General features: G+C 44.3%; 1 protein-coding gene across 1 annotated transcript in view; it reads left to right on the top strand.

The window, feature by feature from the left end:
- The window catches only part of LOC138569907 (macrophage mannose receptor 1-like), a 1,155,048-nt gene that overhangs the window by 120,684 nt on the left and 1,007,523 nt on the right, over positions 1-26,841 (top strand). The window contains exon 6 of the mRNA XM_069648336.1: positions 4,273-4,410. Coding sequence (XP_069504437.1) covers positions 4,273-4,410 — 138 coding nt within the window. The remainder of the gene's footprint in view (positions 1-4,272; positions 4,411-26,841) is intronic.

Here is a 26,841-nt window from a genome sequence, read left to right as displayed (position 1 = left end):
AACTGGTATCTACGCACCCCTGCAAGACACGCAGGATGGAGAGCTCATCTTTTACGAACTTAAGGTGAGGTTACTAAGGGGATATCGGAGGTGATTAGTGGGGGAGAGAGCGAGAACAGTTGGGAGGCCATCACTAAAACCCACAGGTGGTTAATCCCTGTCTCCACTTGCAGGAAAATACTTCTTCGGGTCCAGCAGAAAAGACTAGGGGGACCTGTCCAGACAGTCATCTCTGCACTATGCATCACGTTGAAGGAGACAGCAGCTGTCCGGGTCCGATCGACACCCCTGTGGGGTCCAGGTGAGCGTAACAGAAATACTGTGTGGGGTCCCCCGCAATCAAGCCAGCACCCCAGTGACACTGTGTGTGGTCCCCCGTAACTGTTACCAGCACCCCAACAAAATGTGCACCATTTTCTATAACTCTGGTAAATCTCTGGTCGAACCCCCTTAAACCGTGGCTGCACCCTGCTACTCTGCGTATACGCACCGCTGAAGCTGAACCGCACCTCCAGCTGTGTGTATGCACCCCTAAATCCCTGATCGGACAGTACCTTTGCGTAGTGATTCCTATGTGATCGAGGCCTTCCACCTGCCTTCATGTGGCGGTGTGCTTGGGATCTTTCCTCTGAGGAGTCAGATCCATGAATAGGCTTGGTACCTCGCAGTGATGCCCATGGTACACCTTTTCTACCTCATTCTGCATGGATTATGGGTATTATGCATGTTCCACCCCCTATTTAATTCTCTGCTCTGGCCCGTCCCACACTCTGCGTGGAGTCTCGCACAAGGTGCTCGTCTGCTTGCAGAGAAGTGCCGGACCAGCCAAAGTCCACGTAAATCCTGGAAAAGTCCTGCAATGTTGATTCCATGAATCAACAAAGTGGGTTTTGCCCGCAAAGTGGCCCACAAAGTCCCGATTTTCCCCGCAAATAATTTCATGAATCAGGTACTTGATGTCTAATATTATGCAAGTGCCATGATGGTAAACTCAGAATAACAAAGACACTGGGCTGCATTGTATTGTGAATGTTAGTTGCATGCAGAGGGCAACCAACGTTAGCACTAACGTGCTGTGGGGTGCCCCACATGCAATATTTAACATTCACAATTGGGGAGGGAAAAAGAACACAGTAACATGAGGCAAACTCGCCTTTACTCTTAATTTTCCTGTCCGTCTTGTGAAAAACCAATCCGCAAAGATGGGCCTCAATTCTCTCATCAATCTTCCACAAGATAATAGCTCAAAACACCATCCCACTCACATGGAAACATTCCATAATTATTCCCATATTTAAAAAAGGGAAAAAAGATCAACTTGAGAATTACAGACCCATAGCGTTGCTTGACGCCCCAGGAAAAATGTTTGCACGATTAATCCTCCAAGACTTTGAACAATGGTTAAAATCATCACTACATGCTGATAAATTCCAATCAGGATTTGTGGTCGGCCTGGGAACATCGATCAATCTCAAATTACTCTCAACCATAAAGGAACAAATCATGAATACGAATCAAACGGCATAAGTTTCATTCATAGATTTCAAACAAGCGTTCGATTCGGTAGCAAGGAATCTACCATGGACAAAGTTACAACAAGCCAATTGCCCAACGTACTTGATTAATCTAATTCAACAACTATACACCAATACCACCATTCAGATCAAATTAAATAAACAGGGCCTATTATCAAGAAAAATCAAGACAACAAGAGGACTAAAGCAAGGATGCAATCTTGCATCCTTGCTGTTTAATTTCTATATAAAAGACATTGGCCAAGCTTTTGAACTAACAAGATCCTTTCCACTGAAAATAGGAACCACTGAAGTATCGTGGCTATTGAATGCAGACGATTTGGTGATAATAGATCTCGCGCCTATCGGATTGCAGCGCAAACTAGCAGCCCTTCAAGCTCACGCAGAACAAAACCTCTTGCAGATCAATGTTCAAAAGTCTAATGCTCTAATTTTACCCAAAAAGCCCAGAAGAAAATCCCTTCAATACAAATGGTCATTAGCTTGGGACCTCCTCATAAATATACCTGAGTACAAGTTCTTGGGCCAGAACATAAACAAAGATACAACTGACCGTTCATATACATGTGAACTAAGAACAATAATGCAAAACCTAACATCACTGGCCAAACTAATTCAAGGAAAATACGGCAAATTCACATGTATACCATTGAGCATGCTTTACAAGCAAAAGGTGGCCCCCACAATCATATATGGAGCACATACAAAACCCGTAAAACATCAACTGAATTGGAGTCCACTAGATGGCATCTTTTGGGAAACGGTCTTGGGGTTGCCCAAGAACTTTCCAATACAACTCATAAGATTCGAATTGGGGATCCTTCCTCTGCAATCTAGAATCGAATGGAAAACCCTAATTTTATACAGAAAATGTCTTTTAGAACCAAAAGAAGACAGATCACTACTGCCGACATTGGCTAAAGCTTTGGACCATGAAACCTCACCCATGACAAAATGGAAACAGCATTGTGCAAACCTCTTAAAGCAAGCTGAGATTGATATGGCAACACTTCTACAAAGACCTGATCCAGCAAAAAAGAAATTCAAGGATAATGAATGGATAAAAGTCTGGGAAGCGTGTGTGGGCTATAAAGCATTCAGACTGGGGTGTTTCACTAAGAAATCGAGAGGTCAAATTCCACTATATTTACAAAAATTCCCAGACTGTAAATACAGAGCCAACCTAATGAGGCTGCGATCCAACTTGTGGCCAACGAATGAACTGTTGAAATCAAGAAAAATGCTCAAATCAACTGAAGCCAAATGCAGATTCTGTAAAAATCTCGCAATCGACGAGACCTTAGAACATCTATTAACCACCTGCCAAGCCCTCAGTGGATGCTTTCTTCAGAGGAAATGTGGAACTTACTGTTCAACTCAAAATCAGTATTACTTAATCTAATTACCATACAGTATTTAACAGCCCTGAATTTGGAAAACCGAGATGAAGAATCTTGAAAGGCAGCTATCTAAAATAAACTGTTGACCCTTGACAGCATTCTTCATGAATTGATAAAGACTGCGTATTGAGCCCGGATCTCATGAAATTACATCGAAACCAAAGGATCAATTTTCCAATTCCATGAATAATCCACTTCATATCTTCATTCCTCAATGAAGTGAACTTTACAGGACTATCACATTTAAAAATATTACACTTGTTAAACTTGTATTCTACATTCATTTCCCACTACATGCTCACTTACATTAAATTCTAGCTTTATTTTTCTATTTTTCTCATTTCCTACTGGATCTGTCTTCATTTAAATTAAAATAATCTTGTGTAAGGTGACATGACAACCAAATACGCAAGAATATTTCTTTTTTAAATAAAGTAAATACCACCTACAGAGTACCCTTTGCAAAATGCGTTTTTCCTATGGAATCTGCCTGATCTTTAGGATGTGCTAAACCAAGGCAGACTGCATTGGAATCCATTTGTTTCACTACTACATGAAAATGTCCCCCATATGTGAAACGAAATGCACTGTTGAGATGGAGCAGACATGCACAGCAGAGTTATCTATGTGTGTCCCTCCTCCACATACTCACTTCTTAACCACATGTTGGAACAATTATATGCCCTGCTTTTATGCAAAACATTAGCAGGCACCCCTCTGTCGAAGGAATGCGGCAAGATAACCTGTTCTGTGGTTTTTACCAACAGTGAGAGTCCACAGCCATCGTTTTTAGCTCACTGTACTTTTCACAAAGGAGGAATACACATTTGCATATCAGTCTTTGTCCCGCCCACAAGGGCAGTCCAGCACCGAAATGCCAGCCAAACCTCCTTTGAACAAGAGTACCAACATCAAGCCCATACACGTGTTTCAGCCTTGTTGGGCCTCATCAGTGAGGTGGAGCTGTGCCTCTGTGTGCACAGTGAGCAAGAGGTCCACGTCTGGGATCCCCCAGGTAAGCACTAATTCAAGGAAAGTACGGAAAATTCGGTGTCTTTCCCCCATTCTTGATTAATCTTCTCTCTGCCCAGCATTTTTTGCCATGCCTTTTCTCCTACCTCTGTACCACATCCATTGACTTAATGCAATCTTGTTCCAATGCATTATTTGAAGTGTACTCAATGTGTAGGTACATTCCTGTATGTAATCATTTTCTTGGAGTGTCAAACTTTTAAAAATAAACTATGTTTTCTGTTAAAGCTGGCGAGAAAGCCTAACACCTGGCCCTAAATTGAATTCATCATAACCATCGTTGCTTGCATTTCTATTTTATTAAGGGAATCCTTCTATAGAACCAGGAACAACCTGTGTAGCACTCAATCCTGGAAGAGCAGCAACCTGGGAGAGCAAAGAGTGTATGCAGAAACTCGGGTACATCTGTAGAAAAGGAAATACCACATCTACATTTCCTGCAGGTAAATACACAGAATGTATAACACTACAACTGTAATGATTCCAAATTCCAAATGTAGGCACGTGTTTATCAAATATGTCTTATTGGAAATGGGTACTCAATTATCCAGGCTCCTAGAGATACATCAAACAGTCAGCATGCATGCCCTGTCAATGGGCATCAATGGGAAAATATGTTGCAAAAAAGTCAATGAAGTATATTGTATTGGTTATGTCAGATATAAGCTGATTTTAAATTAAAGTCAGTTAAGCTCCATTTATCATTACATAGTTTTTAACATAGAAAACAGGAAGTAACCTTTGGAATAGTTTTTAGATACTTTCTTGTAAAACTGTGTGTAAGCCTGTGGAGTATTCAAGTTGCCAGTTTGAGTATCCAAGGGGCACATGTACATGTTTAAGAGGCATAGTCGAAGGGATGAAAAACGCCCTTGGAGGCACCAACATATTGTTTCGTCCCATTCATAAATTGATCAGTTTTTGTATATTAGAAGATATAGGAGGAGCCTTCGAGTAGAAAAGAGTGAAGCACTTTTCTGCCCGAGCTGAAGTTCCAGCAACCATGTTGAGGCTCTCATAAAGCGATTATTTGTATATTTATTAAAGCCGTAAAACCAATGGCTGTGGGCAATGCTAGGAGTTACATGCCCAGAAGCCCTATGTATCCCACCAAGCCAAAGACAAAGTCAATAGTACTAAGAAGAAACACAGACATGTTCGGAGGCGGCTACCAAGCAAACAGTGATTTGCTTCTGGAGAAGCAAAGATGAGAGGGGCACACAGGCATGCAGAAGAGAAGCAGAGATGATCAGAGGGACAACTGCCTGGCACAGCGTAAGTACAGGAAGAGTGAAGGGGCTGACAGGCATCCACTGTTGACACAGTGATGTTGGAAGCCATTGGGACCAGAGGACATAAACTATATTGTGACAATAAGCCACGAGACAGCGGGCCAATACCACCCTAGGTAATGCTCCCGGGGCCCATAGTTACAGTATTCAAGTTGCCAGTTTGAGTATCCAATGAGGCCCCGGGGGCATTACCGCAGGCGGTATTGGCCCACTGTCGAGGGGATTATAGCCATTATTACCCCGGCCCATTAGACCGGGGTAATAATAGCATTTTTTTTGCTGCTGCGTTTCGGAACAGAAAAAAAAAAAGAAAAGTCAAATAAAATGGTCGTCGGGAAAGGGAAAACGTAGTCTGTTTTCCATTTCCATGGCAGCCATCAGGGGCGGACGTGCTGGGAACAAAAGTGTTACCAGCGTGTTCGCTACCATGAAAAGACGAAAAAAGAAGGTAAGTGGGGTTGGGAGGGCAGGAAGGGGATAGTTTACAGGGGAGGGGGGTGGAGGAAAAAAAAAACTTACATGAGTCCCCGGAAGGGGACGAACGCAGCCTCCAGCCATGTGGAGGCTCGTAGCGTGGATTGCCCCGTTTCGAGCCTTCTCATTGGCTAAAGGGCTGCCACGCCCTTTGCTGGGAACAAAAGGCACGTATGTGCATGCAAGGGTTTCCCGGCCTGCTTGTTGCATTCTGTTTGACCCTCGCCCGGTACTAATTGTGCCTATTGCCCGAAAAACATTGATGATATTTGGCTACCAGGATCACACAATTCAACTCGAGGCAGTAATTATTTATTAAGTGAGTTTCATCAAGTGCCAGACAAGTCCTTTTGTTCATAATTCTGAGTGATTTCCATTCTTAATGGGAACGTTAGTATGGCGTACATTTTAGGAAGCAGTGATGATTGCTCTATTTAAGGCTGGAGCAAAAACCTCAATGAGGTAGGAAGACTTGCGTTTCAATACTACTTAGCCCGCTAAAACATGATGTGTTCAGCTCTTTCCTTCAGCAAAGAGTATTTAATTGATGTGACAAGGTTGGGTCTGGGGCATTCTAGAGCTGCCGGCATGCTTTTTTCTTTATTTGAACTTAGCTTGGCATGGGGGACCCTATGAAAATGTTATGGAATGTTTGAATGGGCTGCTACAAAGGACAGTTTCCCCACCCGGAAGTGTGCAATATGCATGGAGTCTTTAAGTTGAACGTATATTTGTCCGGAATGTGATGGCGAGATTTTTGGAGTTGGGGTATATGGGCGGTCTTTTCACAAGTGAGCTACGGCCTCTCCACTTAGGGTTGTGTGCTTTATTATTCAAGTTCTTTTGTCAACAAACATGAAAAAAGCTGTTGCCGTGACATACTGGGCATCCAGGTTACAAGGTATCAAATGTAGATGATTATCCCCATACAGGATGTGGGCATCATGAATCTCGACATGCCAGCGAGTCCTCCCACAAGAGGGCAGCCATCCCTTCCCGGTTATAAATGGGTTCCACCTCTCATGTTTAGCTGGCACCTGTTTATCCCATCCCAGCATTAATTAAAAAAAGCAAATATAGCTAACTTCTAACAACGTCCACGAACCTGGTTAAGAATCTCAGGGTACATTGATCAAATTGCTCAGAATTCAGAGGAGAGACTAATGTTATTCATGGTGGCTGCTCATCTGTTGCTCATTTGATGTTTAATAGGATAGCTTTTGATTGCATCCTGATTACCTGCTGATTATGCCTGGTCTCTCATTGCATATTTTAAGGTGTGTTAAGCTCAGCTCCTCCCCATCTCTCTAAGTCTTTACCCATGTTAGTGGGTTCAGGGCTTGCCAGCATTTCCATGCCTTTGTCACCTGTCTAATTGTTAGAACCAGGGTTAGCTTCACAATCCTACCTGTTAGGGTCCTAAAGGGCCTCAGAAATCTGTGGTGGGAGATCTTTGGACAAGACCATAACTTGTGAATCAAGTCTGCATCCACCACCCGGCATTTGAGGCAATTGTGTATGGTGTTGGGAAACATCAGTGGAAGTCTTCTCAGGGTCAAATAAACACTGTGAAGCACATTCAGCTGTATTAACTTAAATCACTTGTTTCTCTACACTGTTTTACGGTAGATGAGGATCGACTCACATTCAGTGTCTTCGAAGGTACATCCTAGGTCTCCCTCCCATACCGCCCTGATCTTCACTTCCATCTGGGAAACTCTGTCAATTAGTGCCTCATTCATGAGCGATATCCTCTTCCCCCCCCATTGCTACATCCATATAGTGCACCCATGATGGTGTCATGTTGTGGTTGCCCCAGCATTTCTGTCCATAGTCTCTTGACTCTCTCTACTAAGGTAATATGAATTGCGCACTACGTAATTCTACAAACGACATGAGGCAACTCTCCGTAAACATGTCCTCCCAGATCACCACACCATGTGTTTCCCAGCACGATCTTAAGTGCCTTAGTAAGGATAGGGGCAGATCACATCTTGCGCTCAGTGTGCTATCTGAGGAACATGGGGTTCCCAACTGCAATTTGACACATGTCAGTTTCCAAATTTGGATACCTGTCTTGATCAGGGAAGCAATTTCCCTAATTGTCCTGTCTATCGATAGGGCTACCTTCATCGTGTGCGGTATAACCAAGCTAACCAGAAGCCTTATTTCGGAATTCATATCATCTGAAAACCACATGGCCATGTACTGTAGCTGCGCAGTTGTATAGAATTTCTCGAGGTCTGGCACCCTCAAACCACCCCTAGCTGTGCGTCTATGGAGTGTCTGCAGAGCGAGCCAATGTTGCTTGTGACGCCACAGTAGTTTTATGAGTTTGGTGTCTAAGGCAGCAAAGAATCTTAGTGGAATTAAAAAAGGGATGTTGGTGAAATAATAAAGGAATCATGGTTAATTTATCGATTTTACAATAGTTACCTTACCCATCAACGAAAAGTGGTAATTTATTCCAAAACATTAGTGAGCCATCTAGTGAGGTGAGTGCTTGGTGCATGTTATTGATGTGTGTGTCCTGGGTGCCATGGTATAAGCTGACACCGAAATAACAGAAAGTGTCTGTGAACGGCCTCAGTCCATGGTCAGTCAAGGTAGGGGGCTTTGTTCTATTGTTGTGGTGCATGGAGAAAACCACAGGACTTATCCCAATTAATACATAATTCAGAGACTCTACCGAAGTTCTCCAATATTTCAGACACATGGGACAGACGTTTGAGGGGTATTCAATTAGAGCAAAACATATTCTCTGTAGAGTCAGAAAAGGTGTTGCTCTTATCCAATCAATATACCTATGTTATTGTACTGCTCTTTAAGCAAGCTAGCTAACAGTTCCATCACCATGGAGAGCAAAATGGGGTAGAGCGGACATCCCTGTCTCACTCCCCGTTGGGCACCCAAGGCTTCTGAGATTGACTTACTGGTTTCGATTCTAGCCGTTGAGTCTTTATACAGTAGTCTATTTCACTTCAGGAGGATTTCCCCAAACCCATACATTTAAGTGAAGCAAACATCGGGAATTCTGCAAAGGTTTTGTGAAGTGCTCCTTTCAGGGAGGAAACCCACCTGGTCTGGTTGTTTAAGGTCAGGCAAAAACGGCCTCATTCTCTGTTGGCGATGATTGTGCTAAGTGTCTTAGCATCAGTGTTAAGCATGTATAATGCTCTTTAATATCTCCTATCCTGGGGGTCATTCCCAGGTTTTGGGATGGGTACTATCAAGGCTTCTCATATAGTTGCTGTCAGCGGTCTACTCCCCCAAATGCGTGTAGGTAGCCATCCAACAACAGTTGTAGTAGTTGGTCTCCATATAGCCTATAAAAATCAGCAAGCGTTCCAACCATCCTGGGAATCTTACGCGTTGGTAGGGAGGACACTGCCTCCTGTACCTCCTGAATGTTAATAGATACGTCCAGGGCTTGATTTTGTTCTTGTTTGAGGGTGGGCAACGTAATTTTCTGCGAGTGATCTGCAATTTCTGTGCCCGGGTTAAACTCCCTCAATGTAAATACATTTGAGTAATATTGCCTAAAGGAGTCATTAATGTCCTGTTGTGTATAACATTTCTTGCCTGAATGTAGCATTACAGAGTCGATTATAGTCGATGGCTTCTCCTCCTTTAGGAGCCACAACAGGAGTTTCCCTGGCGTTTCGGCCACTTTATGTAAGTTTTTAGTATATGCCACTCTGTTGTGTTTCTCTAGTCTATACCATTTGTCAAGGCATTGTAGCCTAGGCTTGCTGAGTTCAGATTCAGGGAGTGGTCGGATACTTTCCTGCCCATGTATGCAGCTCCCTCAAACAGGTGAGAATAAATGCCATGTGGATGAGAGTAAAAGGAATATATTCAAGTGTGAGGGTGAGCTCTGTGTCATATAGCAATCAGTGTGAGGTTAGTTAAGGCTAGGCGTAGCGCTGCCATAGCAGGAGAACCAGAGTGAACACAATTGAAATCCCCTGCCCACATCCTCACCACTTCCATTTACAACTTGTCTTTAGATAACATCAGTGTTATGAAGGGTGCTGTGTTGACATTGGGGCCATAAACATTGATCATATTTGCCTGGATTCCAGTTGCCCCATTACTATCACCACCCTGTCCTCACTATCTATCTGTATTGATTCTAAAGTGAAAGGGACCTCTTTTGATAGCCAAATGAGCACCACTGTGGTGTATTTGGAATATGTAGATCCAAATCCCTGACCTCCCATCTCTGGAGCAATTGTGTTTGTCTTGTGGAGTCTAGGTGTGTTTCTTGAAGCATAACTAAGGAAAGTTGCTTCCCTGCAATGTATTGGTTAACTCAGCAGCGTTTTCGAAAGCTATTAATGCCCGTACATTCCAGGTTGCTAGTTGAATCGGTATTATCGACACTCTTAGAGTATGTGTCCCTTAGCGTTGCCCCCTCCCCCAGGTCCCATTAAATAACCTTCACTAATCATTTGACTCAATAACCGCTTCCAAATGCTTTCTATCAGCCACATCACTGCCCAATAAGCAAGTACATGGCGGAATAACTTGCAATACAACCACAATGAAACTGTGAACAAAACAAAGGCTCTAAGAGCAGCTTGCCTTTGCACCACTCGAACCAGCTAGCAGGTCCGGCCCAATGCTTGGAGGGTTACGACCCTATTGTAGCATCCATTGACGTGTAGGCGTGCCAAAAGTGTATAGAATTACAGTAACCATAGCTACAGTTAGGGGCAGTGGTCTAAGTTTTGAGATTATCATTTGTCTACATGTGACAAAATTTCCTTGTGGTGACTGGATGTTACATCAGATCACAAGGCTGCATTCTCCTCATGAAAGCCCTTCATTTGCGTGTGGTAGAGCCCCCAACCGGCTGTCCCCTGTGAGTCATACTTCTGTCATTCTCAACTATCTCAACCATCTCTAGCCTTACTTGAAGAAAGTGTTTTGACATCGATATGTACTTCCTTCAGTACACAGGGTTAGTTCAGGTGTTCATCCTGGGATACCAAAGAGCTCTCCATGCGGTCTTTACTAGTACCAATTCACCAGGTGTAGCCATTTGACACAATTCTGTTTCCTCACTGTCATTTGGTGTTGATCGTATATTTGTGTTCCCGATCCAGCTCAGGACATCTTGCGGGTCGTCGAAGAAAAAGGCAGCGCCATTGTGTATACATTTCATATTGGGAGGGAAGCAAAGCATGCATTTTAGTTGCAGGAGTCGTAGTTTTCCTTTGACAACCTGAAATGCGCAATGTTGTTTCTGTACTTGCAGAGTGTACTGCAGATAAATTGCCAGCAATGCTCCTCCTCTGCATATTCTCCCACCTTGCCGTGAGTATTGGAGATACACTTCTCTATCGTTATAATTTAGAATCTTGGTGATGAGCAGTCTCGGGGGGGGGAGTCTCCTGGAGGTGGTCTGCACACCAGGGCACAGAGGCTTTTTCCACATGAAATCCCTGGGAGAGTTTTCTCCGCCTCCATATTCTCTGGGAGTCTGATTATCCTAATGTTGCTTCTGCATGCCCTGCCTTCTGCTTCCTCCACTCTCTGCTCTAAAGATTTCATGCAGGACGGTAAGGTGGATTCTTCTTGCCGCAGTATGGTAATCCCTTTTGTAGTTTCTGCTACTCCATTTTCACTGGTACTCACACGATCCAAAAGGTTTCAAGATTCTTGTTGCAGTAGGGTCACATTGACTTTGACCTCCCCAATCATGTTTGTAGGGAGAAGCGTAGTTCAGCCCTAGCCTCCAGGATTTGGTCCTCTTTAGTATTCACCTGGGTATCTGAAGAGGCTTTCTGCATTTCAGATGGTTTGGTTGGGACTTTCTGTGTGTATGAGTCCATTTTGGATTGTTTCGTATTTTGGGCTTGTGCGTCTGTTTAGCATCTCCCCAGTGAGCTCCCGTTATTCGGTTGGGGGTTTGTGGGCAAGTGGTTGGTTAAATCTATTCCAAGGTAGTTCACCAGGTTGTGCACCCCCACCATAACCCTAAACATCATCTAATATTTCCAGAAGTGCATAGGGCCGAGAGACAGCTGCTTTGGTGGAGTGGGTTTGCCTTCAGCAGCAGCACAGTTCACCATTGCCTGCCTATTCAGGATGGGTGTTCCCAGCCAAACCCAGTCGGGCCCCTCTTTCACCCCAAAGCTACATCCAGGTTGGCTGGGGTATAGCCCCACTGTTTACCAGTGATCCGGGCACTGCACTGCATCCTTTGTTGCCATAGCACCCCACGGTTGGTAGGAACAGATTTCTGCCATTGGACAGCTAGGGGCTCTCGCTCTTGCCAGGTCTATTCCTGGCCCCCATATTGGAGTGGTACTGATCAGCCCAGCTCCTGGGTCACGGTGCCCATCAGCCTCCGCCGCTTTCAATTCCAGGTTGAGGCCTCCCCACCATATAAATCTGCTGTTCTGTCGGGCCCCTGGTCTCTTACCATCGGTGCTCACACTCCAATCGTCCAGTCAGAGGCCTGCATCGGCACGTCCCTGCTGTAGCTTCCGACCTGCAGGACCCATCAGCGTCCTACTGCATCAGAGTGTCGGTGTTCTCATCGCTCAGTCTGTATCCTGAAATGTTGAGTTATGTTGGGTAATGAGTGTTGAGTTATGTATAGTTAGGCACATTTTTCAACATAACATTAAGGTCATTAGGGATTAAAGACAAACAGTGACTTTTGGCAGATTGGAGAGAGGAGATTATGAGCCACCTCAGCTCTTCTCCCTTCAAACGTATGCATTTAATTTCTGCCTTGTAGCTACATCTATGCACATGTTTGCTAGTTTAAAAGTAACATTTCACGTTTGTGCTCAAAAGACCTCAGTGATTACATCTCAGAAGCAAATACCAGGCACATGCACAAATAGTTGAAATGTGGTTCTTAAATTCTGAGACAAGATTTTCGTCAAAAAACACATCCCACCCCGCCACCCAAACAGAGATTTGGCGTTTGCAACTCCATACCTTTCTCAGATGGCCTTACAGGATGTCCTCTGGGGGGCATTTGTTTCAGAGAGGCATGTTTTCAGTTATTGCTAAAACACCAGCCTTCTAATAGGCATGCATGTTCTTGTCCTTATTTTCATACGCGACATAACTGAGCAAATTTGCCTTTAGATTTCCAAATTGCTACATGGTTTGCTATGATGGTGACATGGTCAAGTTTTTCTGAGTGCCAGGCTTGCAACATTATCTAGGCTGCGTCCACAGACCCAGAGCAGTCCGCCCTACGCTTTTGTTTTCCAACTACATTCAACTTTCAAATTGTTTATTTTAGAGTGGACAAAATATGGCCTTCCGGCCTGACAACTCTGAATTACCAATCCAGAGTTTGCCCCGTGGAAAAATGTTAAAGGTAAATCCCGGGTAAAAAAAAGCCACCACTGTGCTACACACAGCTGGAATGCACCTCAAACTGAACAGGCAGCCAAACACAGAATTATTAACGACCTACTGCTCCTCTAAACCTTTTCACATAGACAATCCGTTGGATGCCAAACACGCTTCTAATACACAATTCTTACTGATCCGCTATCCAACGAGAGGTTACGTAACTACCGAACCTCCCTCCATCCCCCCACCCCCCTGCTCCTTACCTTCTGCAGAATCTGTGTTAGCCAGCTCTCTGGCTTTCAGTCTACAGACTCTGTGGATTGCTGCCTTTTGGAAGATTTTTAGAATTTAAGAATTGGACTCATGAGACCTTATGAACACAAGGGATTTGATTAGAACTTACATGGATATGGTCTTAAGTAAAGGGTTGAATATGTGAAGTGCTCAATTCCCATCTGCTGACCTTTATACTGCTCAATTCCCAACTGCCGACCTTTATACTAGAAATGTAAAAAGTTTCCAAACTAATTTTGAGACATGTTTCAATGTTTTGGAACTCCATGAAATCAGATACAAAAGGTCAAAAAAGAAAAAGAGGGACAAAAATGCAGTATTTTTGGGGGAAGGTGCAGAAGATAAGGACATGCAATCCAATATAAATATTCTTCATTTCGAAAATAAAGCATTTTCATGAAAGAAAAACAAATATATGAGTATTAACAAATACATCAGACAAACAAAAATTGATAATCCTTAAATAAATGGATAAAACCAAAAAGTGGGAGCCATACACGATAACATGTAGTATAATAATAGGAGCAGTTGTAGCAAGTGACTTCTTAATACTAAAGCATGTTCAATATATGAATAAATACACTGTGCAGAATATAAATTGGGAGTTGATCAAATTAGATAAAAAGCTGGACCTGCCTCCCTGTATTAAAAGAAATGTGGGGAAGAGGAAGGGAAATCAAAAGGTAATCCAAGAGGGTTTGAGGTAATGTATTGTGGAGTGTATATAAAGAAAGGCGAATAGATCAAAATTGAATGACAAAAAATACGAAGAAGGGACCTTTGAGGACCAGTAGGAATGAAAAAAGAAGTTGAGGGAAGGAAAATATTTGGGGGACGGAAAGTGTAGAAAAGGTGAGGAATAAGAAAAGTTAAAGAAGACTCGGGGAAGGTAAAGCAAAGAGCACATGTAGAAAGAGTTCTGATGAGAGTAAAAGTTAAAGAAAAAGAGAAGAAATGTTGCTGGGGAGTGGGAAATAATGGCCATTGAAAGGTGGGGGAAGGAGTTTGGAAGGAAAGGGAAGAATGTGATGATAGAATTTGGCAGTAAATGTGGGAAAGGGAATGAGGTACGCGGGGAAAATCAAGCAATGGTACCAAATTCCAGTTATAGGAAGAAAATGGCATGGATGGAATTCTTGAAAAAGAGGAAAGAAAATTGTTTGAAAAGGTATGCCAATGAATGTGGGAAAGAGAAGGGGAAGAAAGGTTGATGCAAAGAAATATGGGGAGTGAAAGGAGAAGTGAAGGTGGGGGTTGGAAGGTGTGTAGAAAACGATCAACACCATATGGAGGCAAAAGGAGACAAGTGGTGCATGGAAGGAAAGGTGTGTGGAAAGGGGAAATGTGTGGGAGTGAAGGAGAAGAGCAAGAAAAAAAGTGCCGGGAGGCAATGGAAATATGAAAAGAAGAGGAAGGAAAAAGGTCAGCGAGTTTAGTTGTAAGGAAAAGGCGAATACGTGCACAATGCATATAAGGCGAAGACATGATCAGGAAAGATGTGGGAAAATGAGAATACTGAAAGTTGAGGGAAGTAAAGTAAAAAAAAAGTGTAAAGGTAGGTAAAAAAAGAGGAAAAAAGTTAGTAAAATGAGGAGAACAGGGAAACAGTACTTTGGAAGGGAAAAACAGAGGTGGAGGAAAGGAAGGGAAATGAAGAGAGAAAATTAGAAAGAAAATCAGAACGTCGTTGAAGGAAAGATGACTGTGAAGCAATGATAAGGAGACATACAAATGTTGATTGAGTTAGCACGCCATCTTTAACTGAGGAAGTCTACTTGCAAATCAGGAGACTCACATCAGCAACTGCACCAATACAAATGTACACTTCAGAAAAGCATTGAATGTGGTTATGAGGGTTGCCTGCCCGAATGGTCTCTGGACCAAACAGGATTGTGCTGCCTGTGCACTCTTACAGGACAGGCCCATTTTATTCATGCCAATTCCCGGTTGCAGCAAGTGAAAGTACCCAGCTTGAGAGGTTGTATCAGACCACTCCCTACTGTGCTGATCCATTGTAGAGCACAGGCACTCTCAGCGATATTTACATTTTCTCATGGCGAAGAGAAAAAGCATTGATAAAAAAACAATAGTTTGGACTTTCCTGAAAGCATTGTACAAACCTTTGCAAGACAATAGCATGAAAAGAGCAGCCAAATAATGTGCCAGCTGTTGCCATCATATGTCCAGTGTGACAGGGATTTGCCCAACATTATATTCGGAAGCAATCTCAATGGGAAGGACTTTTGAGGATTTGTGCCATACTTGGGATCTATGGATCTATAGACATTGGGCCTCATTTTGATATGATATGATATGGTATTTATAACGTGCCTCTACACAAGTGTTTCAAGGCGCGACTTACAAGGCCTCATTACTAGTCCGGTGATAACACTGTTTCCACTGCCTGATATCCCGGTGCCATTGGGACATTGCAAGACCTGTTGGCCCGGGATATCAGGCAGCGGAAACTCTTAGTCCCCTTTCCCATGGGGTCCCATAGGACTCCATGGGAGTGGCGACACGGAAGCACAAGCACCATTGCTAACAGTGCCAGTGCTTCCACGACAACTCTGTTTTCCGGGGCTGTTGCACCCGGCAGGTCAGACCTGGGCACAGGCCCAGGAAAGCAGTTGTAGTCTGCGGGTCCGGAAAGGGTGCCGGTACGTTGCTACGGCAGCCTTATTTCCAGAACGGCACACTCATAATTAAATTGTGTTTCCTGGATATAGAAAATTCTAAATCCTTGGTCCTTAAACTTGCTACAGTAACATACATTTGGGGGGAAATATTATTAACAAAGGTCTCTAAGATGTACCTCCGGTTTTCTCTTGTTTTTCCGCCATTACTGTTTTCAGGTGCTGGTTAGTTGATGCCAGTGCTTAGAGAATCTCATAGGCAATTGGTAAAAATGGCTTTAAATCAATTACTGCAGTAAGTACACGTTTTTCCCAGAGTACTATTTCTATTATTTTGGGAAAGTCTAAACGTTCGAAGAACGGTCGTGCGGATAGCACAGGGTAAAAGCTTGCAACCTGGGATCGAAAGGGCAAGGGTGCACCAAAGTTTGTATAAACATAATTAGAACATTTTATTATGAACAATTAAGGATTTCATGTCTCTGAATGAGTTCCCGGAATCGTGTCTGATTGTATTTAAATTTAATGTACTTCATGGTTTTATAACAGACCTTGTCCTTCCTGAAACAAAAGTACATGGAAAAGGGGGAAAAGGCTGATAAAATACTTGCTTGGAGGCTCCGGGAGCTCAGAAATAGTAGGAGGGTTAACTCCATCCGGCCACCGGGAGGGGAGCCAACTGTAAGAGACAGCAAAATAGCTGAACACTTTCGGCTCTATTATGAACACCTATACAGCTTGGAATACGCGGGGGACGGAACCGAGATCGACAGTTTCTTGGACTCTCTCCCGATTCCCGGCCTCTCACCTGAAAATGCAGATATACTGGATCTCCCCGTATCTCCAGAGGAGATAATAGATACTATATCCTCCCTGAAGAGTGGAACAGCCCCAGGCGACGATGGGTTCACAGTCAAATTCTATAAGACTTACCGGTCTACGCTAGCCCCGTTTCTGGCCAAAATGTTTAACTCGGCGCTTGACCAGGGCACCCTCCCGCCTTCAATGATGTCAGCACTGATAGTAGTAATCCCCAAAGAGGGGAAGGACCCTTCCCAATGTCAATCGTATCGCCCCATTTCCCTTCTTAACGTGGATGTCAAGATCCTGGCCAAACTTCTGGCGAACAGGCTGGCAAAACTCCTCCGATCTCTTATACATGGTGACCAGGTAGGGTTCATCCCGGGGCGCCAGGGGTCCGATAACATACGAAAGACCCTAGGCCTCATGTACGAGGCCTCGAGGCAGGGGAAAGAGGGTTACCTGTTAGCTCTGGATTCAGAAAAGGCCTTCGACTGCGTCGAGTGGCCTTATATGGGCAAAGTCCTCCAGAAAATGGGTCTCAGGGAGAATATTTGTAGATGGGTCTCGACACTATATAATGCTCCCACGGCAAGAGTTTTGGTTAACGGCGGCACGTCGGAACCCTTGGCTCTATCTAGAGGAACCCGGCAGGGCTGTCCCCTTTCCCCCCTTCTATACGCTCTGGCAATGGAGCCCCTGGCTATAGCGATCAGGGCGGACTGTGAAATTACGGGGATTCGTTGTGGCGATTGCGAATTTAAACTCTCATTATTTGCCGACGATATCTTGGGGTACCTAACTAACCTCCAGGTATCACTACCCAGATTGTTTAATCTTATAAACCTCTTTGGGGCCTTCTCGGGGCTTAAGATAAACACCTCCAAGTCTACTATTATGCCAATGGGCCCCGGGGACAAAGACATTGGGGATCGCTCGGAATTCTTGGGAGTGAGGATAGAACGTGTGTCCACCAGGTATCTGGGCACCGACATCCCTAGGAACCTCTCGCTACTATATCAGTTTAACTTCCCGGGGATCTTGGCCAAAATCACCAGCGATCTCAAACGCTGGGCTCCCCTTACACTCTCCTGGTTTGGCCGTATGGTGACGGTTAAAATGAATATACTACCCCGCCTCCTGTATCTCTTCGCAGCCCTCCCTGTGGTCATCCCTGAATCCTTCTTCGAGGTTTTACAAACCCGTGTCCTCCAGTTTATATGGGAGGGGAGGAGGCCAAGAGTCAAATTTTCCACCTTGACCCTGCCCAAGTCTCATGGTGGATTCGCCCTCCCCGACTTCAGATTGTACTATAAAGCAGCCCAGCTCCGGGTGATGATGGAGCACATGCGAGAGGATATGAGGACGTACTGGACATATATAGAAGATGTCCACACCCACTCTAAAAAAGTTAGAGACCTATTATGGGCCTCCCCGAAAACCATCCCCTCCTATCTTAGAGAACACCCCACACTGGCAGTCCTATGGGCACTCTGGAAACCGAATAAAGATAACAAAATGCTGTCGTCCTGGCCGGCCCCTTTAACATCGCTATGGGGTCCCCCTATCAACCTAGACACCAGAGGCTTCCGTGACACTCAAGCTTGGTCAGACATGGGGTTGGAGAGAGTTTCACAGCTCTCCCGTGAGGAGGGCTTCGTGGACTACGAACAATTGACCGAAGCACTGGGTGATAAACCACCATCGATCTTTGAGTACTTGCGTTTGAAGGGAATTCTGACTCACCCCCGCTGGGCTGACAACTTGACCCGCCCCCTCACCCCCTTTGAGGAAGTAATAGCTAAAAGTGTCTCTCGAAAGGGCTCCCTGTCCAAGTTCTATAGTACCTTGATAACGGCCAACCTGGAGGGTAGGCAACCCTTCAAACGTATATGGGAAGAAAGGCTGGGTATGGCGTTGGATGACCATACATGGAGGGCAGTTTTCAAAACCATATTCTCCGGTACTCTGTACACCGCAGCCATGGAGCATAGTTTCAAGATTCTGCACTCCTGGCATCGCTCCCCAACCACTCTCTCTAAAATGTTCGCAGAAGTATCCCCCTACTGTCCTAGGTTGTGCCACCAAAGAGGCACATGGTTCCACATGTGGTGGGGAGGCCCGGTTATCCAGGTGTATTGGTCAGAGCTCCTCAGCTGGATTAAGGATATAGAGGGATTCTGCCCATCGCTTCTCCCCTTGGAAATCCTCCTGGGTTCCCCCATGCCGGAAACGGAACAGAGTGCATTCCCGAGGGTCATCAGGGCCATGCTGAGGGCGGGGAGGCTAGCATTGGCCCAAAAGTGGAAAAGCGCCTTAGCACCAACCAAGGAGGAGTGGCTCTGTAAACTAAGGGGTATATTTACTTATGAAAAACTTACGGCAGTGAAAAACGATAAACTCTCGGAGTTCTCACAGGAATGGACAGCACTTCTCCTCCACGACAAATGTATCTCTATGCGATTGTAATGTTGGACCCCAATATATGTCCCCCGATCATACCCTAGCGCCGGCCTTAAAACTGGAGACTCTCCACCATTCTGCTCTGCACCGCACTGCTCCCACAATGTCAAATTGTAAAACAAGTGTATGTAATGATGTCTGAAAGTTCTCACTGCTGCTTCCGCAACCTGCAAAAACCTAAAGACTTGGTATGTTGCAAAACTGGGGGGGAGGGGAGGTTGGGGGGTGGGGGAAGGGGATTATGTTGCAAAAGTTGGGGGGGTGGGGTGGGGGGGAGGTGGGATGGGAGTAAAAAGTAAAAAAAGTTCTGTCAATTATGTTTGCTCAGTGTATTGCTGGCAGGGACTGCTCGCGCACCCTACCTTTTTTGTAATATGACAATAAAAACAAAGTTAAAAAAAATAAATATATACAAATATACACTTTGTATATCAAGATTATAAAAACATAACAATTCAATTACATTTCCTTAATTTAAATAGCACTCACATGAAACGGCCAGAAGCTGTTTTTGTATTCTAAACTAGCATAGTCTCTATCTTATACCAATGCAGAATGACAGCTAAAGAACGAGGAATTTGATTACCAACCAACAATCTTCCCAGAACATATCCGTTTTCAATTGGATGATATCATTAACACATTTCCAACGTTTTCCTTATGTCTAGCAAAGAGCATTTCAATTGACATGGAATCCCCACGTAATCTACAAGCATGTGTTCCTCAGGGATGACCTGATCTTACTGCCAAGTTATCTAATGTTTTTAGCTGATTAAAATGAAACATCATAAAAATATGTATTGTTTCCTTGTCAGGAAAAACGTTTATATTACATCTTTCAAATATTTTATCAGTGTAAGCTCAATAGAAGAGGCGCTGATCTCCGATTTCTGGGGAAAATGGGCCCACATCGTTTAACAGAATCTGAATGTCAGCTATGTATACTACACATAAGAGGCGGCAGCTGGAACTCACCCCTGCTGAAGGCCCCGTCCAGTCTGAACCTCCCTTGCCTCATCCTGCCAAAATCCTTAATGTTATGAAGTAACGAGAACAACACACATGGACTATACCATGCTTTCGTTGCGTACCTGGAGTCTTTCTTGCTTCTCGCGGATCGGGAGAGGAGACAGTGATGGTAGTGCCGCTCAAGTAACACAAAAGGCTCCCCAAGCAGGTCCCTGAGGATTTGTATTTCGTAGTCCTCTTGGGCGAGCTTTGTGTGCCACGTTAAGACACCCCTGTATTTTCGTGGCACAGGGACATTGCAGGGCACTGGAAGGGCTGCCGTAGGTTTTCTTCTTTGTAGCTGCTGACTGCTGATCCAAGATGGCAGGCAAGTACCAATAGGAGAAATGGCAGCAGGCAGGTCTTGAAGGGCTCGGGAACCCAACAAAACAACTTTCATGGAGCAAAGAAACAGGTGAAGGGAGGACAAGAGAGGGAAGAGGAGGATATAATAAGGTCCCAGTAAGGGGGCAGAACAGAAAGGCCATGGCCAAAAAGGCGGAAAGAAGGGAAAATGGCAAGCAGGAATGCTGAAAAAGGACCAGCACTGAGGGCTAACTGCAGGGCTGGCAAGGAGCATTAAGACGCACCAACTTCCAGTCCTGCAGTGGCTCCACAGGGTGGAGACCCTGCCCTCTGGTTACAACACACACCACTAAGCGTCCCTTGATACCGGGTGGCGTTTCTCGTGCTACGGCACGAGAGTGCATTATAAAATCCAGTAATCATTCTTTTACAGCATAATTCATAGTCTTTGTTTGTCGTTACGTTAAAAGGACTCAACTTGAATTAGATTAGCTGTTTAAATTGCATGTAGACATGGCATTTCATCTACAAGGTTCAAGAGAGGGGTACAAGGATCAACATACAGTTCTGTTGGTATTAAGATGTATATATGTGTGTGCACAGCAGGAGCTCCCGAGTCATGAACTCTTAATTCACCATTACATTGTATTAACAGGTTTGTTAAAAGTCATCGCTTGAGAGGCATGTTGGATGACATTTTTTAATGAATCCTAGAGTAAACCTTAGTTTCTTAATTAGTGGACTTCTCCAGTTTCCATCTTTTAGCTAGCACTGTTACTATCCCCTGCATCATCCAAAGAACAGAAATGCAATTGGCTGCTTTCAGCTTTATTGTCTGGGCCTTTAGAATTCCCAGCTAGCATAAGCTCTTTATTTATTTATTTATTCGTATTTTTAAAGCGCACATCAGCCCAAGGGCATTTGGCGCTGTTATATCTATACATTGCTGGTTACAAAGAAAGGCTTATTAGTTACATTGATATTTGCATTTACAGTTCATCTTGGAGGCTCTTCTCCACTTGTGTTGTGTTCAGGAGGCAGGCTTCCTGGAGTTCTCTTTTCAGTCTGTTTTACACACGTCTTGGCCCATAAACATCTTGTGTCTTGTGAATGGACGTGTTTTCACACTTCCCCTACTTGGATGGAACATGGGCAGGGAACTCAAGTTCAAATTATCTGGCTGAGTTTTTTTCGAGCCATCCAAAATGTTTCTAGTTCATCTTTCCTTAGAACCTTTTTTTACCTCCCTTGATTTTGAGGTTTGTTCTTGGCCAGTCTGTTGGTTTTCTTACAAATACAGGGAGTGGGGGTTGTTGTGGGGTGGAGCTGATTGCTCATTTCTTGACGAATTACCACTAATTTATTCAACCTCATAATCCATTACCGGGGGTAAATGGCTCACCCTCTCATTTTGCAGGGCTCTGTCATTAAACACTTGAAAAGGAGGCTGGGTGTGATTAGTGCCACTCTTTGCAGGTGTGTGATGTTTTGAGTGTTACCTCAAACACCCTCAGATGATTTTGGAGAGCTGCTCAACTTTCATTCATTGAAGGAGCATGAAGTTTCCAATTCTCAAAGTAGCCTAAACCTTTGCCAAACAAAAATACCAGTGATTTTAGGAACACGTGTAGGCCCCGGAGAGAAGACTGAGTTGGAGTTGCCCCTTTCCAAAGACTTTCATTGGAGTTTATAGATTCTGTTACATATGATGTCTCCTAAATTATGAAAGAAGGCACTCATGTCAGAACCTGATGAGTCCAACTGATCATGGGTGTCAGTGCTGCCTATTATGCAATGGATAAACTGGTTAAGATCTATGCCCTCTGACCTGCCGTCCTCCAACTGTCTTATCTTTTTCTCAAGACTTAAAGAATATATTCAGAGAGTTTGTTTGAATCTGTTAGTGGTTTACTAAAATATTCTATTATAATGAGCTAATCAGACTCATTTGCAAGTGATGTCTGCTTTATCCCCTGTGATGTACCAATGTATTACTTAATACATACTCCATGTTGGTCATCAGCTAACATCTCACAGAAAACCTTATTTTTATTAATCTGCACTTGACCGTGCACTTTAAGCACACTCACTGGAATGCACACTAACTTGGAAGTCTGCAAAATGTGTTTTGATGGTACATCCTCTATGTTAGTGGTTTTACGTGTTGTGGTTTCGATCACTCCCGTAATCCTTTGCTTGTAAAGATGTTCTTCCCTTCGATCAACAGTACATAGGAGAAGCCACTGGCCACATATTGGTACAGCTCTGTCCAAGGAAATAAACATTCTTGAGGGAAGGTTAACCGTACCTAGAAAGGCAGCAGAAGGCAGAGATGGGTGCTTGCAACAAGAGCCTTGACTGAAGTAATTGAGTTGACACGAATGGCTTAAGCCTTTCCTTGATGGAAATACAAAATACCAAGTGTAAATTGATAAAGGAGAGCAAGCTCACAGCCACGCTTACCAGGTCCCTCTCTTAGTAAAAGCAAATTCAGGTAAGGCGGGGTCACTTATACCATCGCCCCACCAGCAGACTTTCCATGAGCTACTTCAGTCAGAAGGACTGGAAGCTTCACAATCACCTCCTAGGAGGGTTGAGATCGGCAGTACAAGCTTTGCTTCCTAGAGCACCGCAGATGTGCAGCACTCAGAGCACATAACCTCTGGGTGCAGGCAGAGTAAAAGAAGGGGAACGAATGTGAGCCATTTAATGAGGAGCTGCTTACAGGCTCCTTGCTGGCCTGCAGGCCAAACAGACCCAGAAGCCAGCGGCACACGCATCCATGCATGCTGATGGACTCAGGTAAACCTTTAAGTGGCTCCAACCAGTGGTCTCGTCCTCAGTCTTCACCTGCCAACAAATCACCTTCTCAGTCTTGGGTTCACTGCACCCCTCCCACCCAACAATGATTTCTTCTGAAGAATTATGCATTTCATATCACTGAATGAATTGTCAGGGTCCAATTGTGTGATTCCTTGTCTGCTTATATTTTGAAGAATTTATGGAATGTGTTAGTCCCTTTTTTGGAGATATGCTTATCCTGCAGTATATCAGCGTATTTTATTATGACGTCTTTGATGTTTGTAATGGCTATCATACACTTACGAATGGAATTAATATGCTGTACTACTATCATCATATCATATGGCAGGTATGCCATTCCTGTCGCAGGAATTGACATTTTAAAAATCCCAGGTAGCTACTTCACCACTGCTAAGGATGGGCTCATTTATCATAACAGTGCCAGGTTACGTTTTTACCAGTTAGTACAGCAATGTCATTTTCATCATGCCCAGTTGACATATAAGGTGCAAGGTTCTATTTGGTCCAGTTTGCACAGCTGTACCAGATTTATTCATGCTTATTTGGCAAATTACGTCTACATTTCATAATGCCCATTTTCACTTTGAAAAGTAAGCACATAAGACTTTGATTGCTTTATCTTCCTTTAGTAGAATAAATCCAATGTACCTTATGCCCAGTTACGACAGCAATGCCACATTCCATTAATCCTGTTTACTGTCATGATTGGGGGCCATAGCCCACAGACCTCACACAGTTTCACATCTCATAGTGGCCCAAGGTCCCTTATTGTGGGCAGAACCACACATCTGTGCAGAAGCAACACACATCACAAGGGTTGCCCTTCAGGAGACAAACACCAATTCCCTGCAGGGGCAGCCTTGGTGCGAGGAAGAAGCCGGTGCCAAAACCAATGACACTAGGCCAAACTACAGTACAGGAGTGAGAACTTCTCCACATCATGGTCACCATCTTGGATGGGCGGGGCTACATACGCTCCGCCCATCCAAAGGCACGTGCTCAGTGTTCCCAAACCAATGCTGCACCTGCACAACAAGCCTTTTAGGCTTTGTCCAAGAAGACCAGCATTGAGAACCACTTACCTGTTGGGAGCATCCCACAGCCTCCACGAGTCCTACACTGCCGCCAACATTGCTGAAAAGGAACCCAAAAAAGGAATTTCAGCACGAGAAGGTGAGCGGACCAGTAAGGGCAAAGAATAAGCAGCCTACCACTGTTTTCTTGCACCATCCTGAACCGGAGCCTGCCTGCAACCGTGAGAAGACCATTGGACTACAAGCAAAGAAAGAACAAGAAGAGAATTAGTACACATTGCGTACACATGACAACAGGCATTTTAACAAGAAAGACAAGACAATATTCGCATGGAGCAGTGAGTAAAGCAAACTGCTGACCAGGAACATTTGCATTCAAGAAGGAAGCCTATTACTGGCTCTACATATAAAGGTACACTTCAAAGTGACTAGATACAGTAATGAAGGCCACAAGAAGCCGACTACAGCTGGACTGGATCGTTGGCTCAGTGATGGAACTGAGTAAAGCACCTTCCGGCCCACCCTCGCCACGCACCAAGATAAGATCCATAGCCATGGGGAGCACATTGAAGGGAGGAGGCATATGCCTGATCACTTTACGGCTCCCGTTTATATTGCAAGGACAACACGCCCATACACAAAGAGGTGACAACAGAGAGGTGCTGCGGTAACACATCCAACCCATCCTTTCCACTTCTATTGCATCAGTGCACCTAAGAGAGCCAGTCTTGGTCAGAGCGGGAGTGGTGGGAACTGTGAGCAGAAGACTACCATGGCGTCCCTGCAAGGCCCAGGCAGGTAAGCGTTACAGTTACCAAGTAAGACCACATTCCATGGCTCAGTAATACTATACACTAGTATGTACAGATACAGAAAGATCAAATCCCTTGATGGTCCATTAAAGCCTGATAATATAGACATAGTTTACACAGTTTGGCCAGCTTCCTTCATGTCCAGTTAGCATACCAGTACCAGATTCCATTATGACCCATTAATGCAGGCGTGTCAGATTCCATTATCTCCAATTACCAATGTAAGACCAGATTCCCCTATCCCTAGTTAATGCTGAAAGTCCAGATTCATTTATGCCCATTTAGCAGAATAAGGCCAAATTCCATAGGCTTAGTTAGCATGGTGGTGCCATGGTCATTTATGTTTAAATAGCATCACAGTACAAGATCACTTCATTCCCAGTGTCCACAGCAGTGCCATATTTCATTATGCCCACTTACCACTGCATGTTTAGATACAGTATCCCCTAAATTAGCAAAGTAGAACCAGATGGCATCTCCAGTAACAACAGTAAGGTTAGCTTTCATTATTCCTAGCTTGGACAGCAAGGCCATATCACATCATGGCCAGTTAACATAGGAAGTGATATTCCAGAAGGTGCACTTAGTGAGTAATCCTAGCTTTTATAGGCCCAGTTAGAATAATAACCCAGATTATATTATGCACACGTGGCACATTACCCAGATCCAGTTGGATCAGTCGGCACAGCTATAGCAGATTCCTTAATGCCAGTTTAGCATAACAGTGTCTAGTTACTACAGTAACGCCAGGTTCTATGATCGATTTCCAGTTAGGACATCAGTGTCAGATTGCAATATGCTCTCTAACCAAAGTATGCCCAGTTTGGTTCCTTAACTTCAGCTCTCACAGTAAGAATGGATTCCCCAGTAGTATGCCAAGTTAGGAAAGGAAGGCCAGATTCCCTAAGCCCAGTGACCATGCTAAAGCCTGATTCCAAAGGCCCCATTAGCAAAGGAGTGCCAGATTCAAAAAGTCCCAGTTTCCACAGAAACTCCTGATTCTATTATCCCCAGTTCACAGAGTTAGATCAGATTCCAGGATGCTCAAAAGAGTAAAGCCACCTTTAAGAATGACTACTTAGCGCCATCCTAAACTTAGCCCGCCATACCATGCCAGTGCAATGGTTGCCAGCTGGAATTGGCTGAAGTATACTCTTAAAAGCATCTCCAGGGCATGGCACTGCGCTGCTTCGAGTTTCCAAAGAGTATCTGCAATAGCATACTTTAAAAGGATGTGTAATTAGGCACGTGAGAATACTGCCGTGTTCCCGTGCTTAAATGGGCCTATTTTGCTCTCTGGCCATGCCACCTTTCCATGAAGGCTGCAGAGGTGGGCGGTGTAGGAGGAGGCCAACAGATGGTAGGGAGGCAATGGGGAAGGCCTCCCCATGTTTCACTTCTTTTCACACGGGGCGCTATCAGCCATACACGCGCTCCATCTGCCTGCACTTTGCGTGCTTTCTCTGCCAGCAGTTTATGGCTCACTGCATTCAAAGCCGGTGAGCTGAGAGGGAAATGGACGCACTGGAGGAAAGAGGGGCGATGAAAAATACGGCAACCTAGGCCTTCTCTCCCTACTTTCATGAGGAGAGTCGAAGTAGT

Source organism: Ambystoma mexicanum, chromosome 2q, assembly GCF_040938575.1.
Source record: "Ambystoma mexicanum isolate Mex_15411 chromosome 2q, UKY_AmexF1_1, whole genome shotgun sequence".
NCBI classification, from domain to species: domain Eukaryota; kingdom Metazoa; phylum Chordata; class Amphibia; order Caudata; family Ambystomatidae; genus Ambystoma; species Ambystoma mexicanum.
The sequence above is the reverse complement of the archived record's forward strand: the minus strand, read 5'-3'. Positions and strand labels throughout refer to the sequence as shown.